This window comes from Micropterus dolomieu, unplaced genomic scaffold, assembly GCF_021292245.1.
Source record: "Micropterus dolomieu isolate WLL.071019.BEF.003 ecotype Adirondacks unplaced genomic scaffold, ASM2129224v1 contig_12877, whole genome shotgun sequence".
Classification (NCBI taxonomy): Eukaryota; Metazoa; Chordata; class Actinopteri; order Centrarchiformes; family Centrarchidae; genus Micropterus; species Micropterus dolomieu.
In genome coordinates, this window is record NW_025741863.1 from 93 (window position 1) to 4622 (window position 4530).

Consider the following 4530-nt stretch of genomic DNA (forward strand, 5'->3'; position numbering starts at 1 on the left):
AGTTAGTCGAGGCAGATGGCCACTCTCTGCTCGAGGTTTCTGCCTCTTAAAGGAAGTTTTTCCTTGCCTGTGTCGCCTAGTGCTGCTCTTGGTTGGAATTGATCACAGAGTACGGTCTAGACCTGCTCTTTATGAAAAGCGCTCTGAGATAACTGTTGATGTGATTTGGCGCTATATAAATAAAAATTAAATGGTGCTTATTTTAATTACTAATATAAAAACCATCAATATCAGAATATCTGAAGAAGCAGACAGATGTCCAGTCTTACTTTGTACAGAGCTGCTCTGACTGGCTGTCTGCAGTCCAGCTCTGGTTCTGGATCTGTCTCCACACTGGGGACAGGAGGAGTGTCCCGATGAAGCAGACTGGTCCCAGTATGAGGTGATGCACCGTCTGCAGAACCAGTGTCCACAGCTGGTAGAGACTGGATCCTTCAGGACGTCCTGACACGAAGCACAGCAGGACGGCTGCTCCTCCACAGGAACAGGACTCCTCTTCCTCTCTCTGTGGACACAAAGACATTTCTTTAGAACTAATAATAACAATACGCTTTTCATAACACTGAAGGACACATAATAGATCAAAACAGTAAGGAGACAAATACAATAAAGACACAATTAAGATTAAGATAAAATAGAATAGAGAAAAACAATTTAAAAAATAAAAGAAAGTAGTTCATCATGAAGCTGGTGGAGGGTGGAGTTATGTGGAGGATAGAGACTCCCTCGTACGGATGAATAGAGGGAGGGAGTTCCAAAGGTGAGGTGCACAATAGCTGAAGGCTCTGAATTGAACCCCATTGTGGACATGTGGGCAGAAGGAGTTCAGAGAGATAAGGAGGAGCAAGATTATGGAGAGCTTTGAAGGTGAGGAGAAGAACTTTAAAATCAATACGGTATTTAACAGGGAGCCAGTGCAGTTGTTTTAGAAGTGGAGTAATGTGTTCAGAGGTTTCAATTTAAATTTCTGTTTCTCACCACAGTCATTGTTTAGTCAGCTACAAACCCACAAATTTACCATTACATATAACACGTGAAAATGGCGTTGAAAATTGATGATTCGCAATCAAAAAGGCAGATGTTGTAACTGAGTCCTGCCCTGAACACATCTACATGTCAATTATTACTCAATGTCCACCTAATGGCAACAGAAAATAAGCCATTTCTAATAAAAACCTTTTGATTTAAATGGCACAGCGTTGTCCACACCTCGTACTGGTACACATCATATAATTAGCGGGTGTTGTCTAGCGCCACCTAGGGGACACAGGAAGTTACATTTAACTCGTTTGTGACCAGTCCAAAACATGCGATAATTTAGAGGCGTGTCTCGCAAACTCCTGCTGCTGCTTGTAGATTTAATCTTCTGTATAGAGCCAGAATGACTGTCTACAATGATCTAAACATTTTGCACTGGATCGGGACTGATTCAACATATGTAATTAGAAAGGTGGCTACATATTATTTGACTTTGATTTCAAGTGTTGTACTAAGAACATACTGGGGGGAAAATGCGAAGATTGTGTCTTTTGGGCTTGTAGTACATGATTCCTCTCTGTAGGGAGGACTGGATTAATGTCAGCCTCTTTTGTCACCTCAGTAATCGCTTCAAAGCAAAAGAGCAGATTGAAGCTCAAAAGCAGTTTTCATCAATGGAGGTCAGAACAGAAGCTGCTCAACTTCAGCACGTTAAACCACATGGAAACATTCTTCTGTTTAGATGCTGCCGCGGTCCTTCACATGTAGGTTACCACAATTACTACAAGCTGAGGCTCGGAGGAACTCTTTTCTGTCTTCTGTTTAATAAAAGAAAGAAAATCACTGACTCAACAGTTGTGAGCTGTCTGCTTGAAGTAAAGAATACTTTGTGCAGTAGAACCAGCCTCTTACTTTGTGTCTGAGGGTCCAGGTTCATGACTGAAGTTTGGAGGAGACTGTTTGGACCAGTCACTCTTCATAGACAGACAGCTGGATGCTGGAGACCCTGCTCTCCGCCTGTGGAAACAAAGAATTCAAGTCAGAATGATTTGTGTTGTTCAGCAGTTCACCTTGGTTGGCTGCAGCTCCGAGCTACCTCCACCGCTACCGGCCTGAACGCCACCTGGACTCTCGTCCACAGCTGAAGACGGAGAGCAACATCCCTTACCAGTTTCTGTTCACTGAACCTGTGGATCATTCAGATCAGTAAAACCGTCCCCCTAACTGTGGTTTGTGTGGTTGCCATGGTTACACAGTGGTCAACAACCACAGTAAAGTCTGTAAAAGATGTCTGGTTGTAGGGCTGGAGAAGCAAAAGGTGCACAGGTTAAGCATGTTTATTTGCAGGTTTAGATGCAGGGGAGACAAGTGTACGAAGGAGAAGATAAACGGACTGCTTCTGAACCGTCACACGTCTGTAAGGACCAGGGGCGGCTGGGACAGAAATTCAGCCACACCAGCCCACATTACCGCGCATCCCCACTCACAAACACACATCCACTACTTTGTCTACAGATGGTGAAAAACTATAAGCAGTAGTTCTACCGTAGGTAACAGATTTGTAACATTTAATGGGACTGGCACACGTTTATATCAAATCTACACATATGTATGAGTATGTTAGTAGTAGTATGAATAAAAACAAGTCTGGTAAACGGCAGAAGTAGAAAGGATTCTGGTTTTCTGTTCTGACAAAAGGAACTTTACTGATAATCAGATGATGTTGCACTCTCTCTGATCAGGTGTTTAATTATGACTGAATGTCCCATTTTACTAATCGAGTGCCCACCTCAGGACCAGGCCGGCTGCTGCCAACTGGGCCAAATGTTTTATTCATTATTAGGCATTTTATTATTATAGCTAACCATAGTAAACTTGTGCAAGTGATAAAACCTCATCTTATGCACCGAGGCCCTGTATTTATTTATATATATATATATATATATATATATTCAGTGTTTCCAACAGAATGACAGTATATCTCCATTTCTAGTAGCTTAAGTTGTTTTGTTTAACCATTTTGAATCTACTTCATTCTCCACCTTTGTTTTAGTGTTTACTCACTACCCTACTCGAATCTGCTCTCTTTGCCTTCAGTCCTGACATCCACACATCTACACCTCTGCTGCAAACACAGCGGCCTGTCCTGCCTCTTTCTCTCTCCCTCTGTGTGTCGCCCTGTTTGGTTTTCTCCATCAGTGGCTGAAATGACACAGCACTCGCAATTCTGTTGTCAGCCGCAGGTGCCTGGAGGACGCTTGTGGTTAATAAGAAACCAACGTTTTACCTGAATAAATCTGCATCGATGTGTTCACTGTTGCTTTACCTGGTCCCTGCTGGGGAAATATCCGCCGTGTCTGCGTTTTGTTGCGTAGGCCAAAAGACAGCATCTGTCGGCTTTCTCTGCAAAGTGTATAAATGGGTCGCCACATAAACTCGGGCGGCCGTTTTGTACCCGAGTGGCCCGCCCAAGTAAAGCCTGTGTGGGAAACGCTGATATTATAATCAATCTGACCGGCCCACCCCAAAACAAATGGTCCAGCCCGTCTGGCATTAGCCAGAATTGCCAGATGGCCAAACCGCCCTGATAAAGACCGAGACGCCTGCAGCTACATCATGTCGTTTGTGTCTCTGACTTTCCTTCCTGTGTTCCCTCTGTAATACCAACATGACAAACAACACAAGTTATTGTGTTTGTTCTGAAACTGGATGTTTGTCGACAAGTTAAAAGACGACTCTGTAGAGTCCGGATCCTTTAGTGGGTCAGGTTTCATCAGGTACATTCAGTGACATCAGTGCCTTACTTTGTGTCTGAGGGTTCATCACTGCAGTCTGGAGGCCTTTCTGTGGACCCGTCCCCCTTCATGGACGGACAGCCGTCCTCCTCTTCCTCCACATTACTCATCTTCAGTCGGTCTGAGGGAAGCAGGGACAGCAGAGACACAGCGGACATGAGAGAGAGAGACTCACCATTTACTCCCCAGGCCAGAGGAACACAGCAGCCCCCCACCTAAACAAACCCCCTCACACAGTGCAGGGGCAAAGACTAAAACTCCTCCAGATGTCAAATATATGGTACAAAGGAGGCAACATAAAGGAGTGACGGATACTGGAAGCCAGCAAATCAAAGTTTATTCAGACGTGTGGTGGCCAACAACCACGCTGCTGACATGAAGTCAGACTCAGCAGTCTGTGGAGATGACGTCTCTGTGGAGATGACGTCTCTGTGGAGATGACGTCTCTGTGGAGATGACGTCTCTGTGGAGATGACGTCTCTGTGGACATCTTCTCGGTTTCACTTCCATCAAGAACAAACGCTTTGTTCACAAGTTCTTCTGACTCATGCTGGATTAACTGAGAGTCTTTTGGACTAAAACAATCTTTATCTTTCTGTAGTTTCTTTTCTTGCTGTAACAGTTGGTCAGTCTGTTGGCTGATGTTCTGCCCTCAGCTGTGAGCTCACTGAGGAAACTTCCTGTTTTATATAAAGTTCTTTCTGCTAAAGTTACAGTCTGACAGTGAACTGGTAAAAATGTTAATGAACACTCACAT

The 4530-nt window shown here is 44.1% G+C and overlaps 1 protein-coding gene across 1 annotated transcript; it reads right to left on the reverse strand.

Annotated features, from left to right (window-relative positions):
• Window positions 1-269: 269 nt before the first annotated feature.
• LOC123966187 (RING finger protein 112-like) lies at window positions 270-4077 on the reverse strand (the record flags this gene model as incomplete). Its single annotated transcript, XM_046042390.1, has 3 exons — window positions 3783-4077; window positions 1891-1995; window positions 270-505 (listed from the first exon to the last, which is right to left on the reverse strand). Coding segments are annotated over exons 1-3 (490 nt in total), but the record flags the coding sequence as incomplete, so codon positions are not given.
• Window positions 4078-4530: the final 453 nt, after the last annotated feature.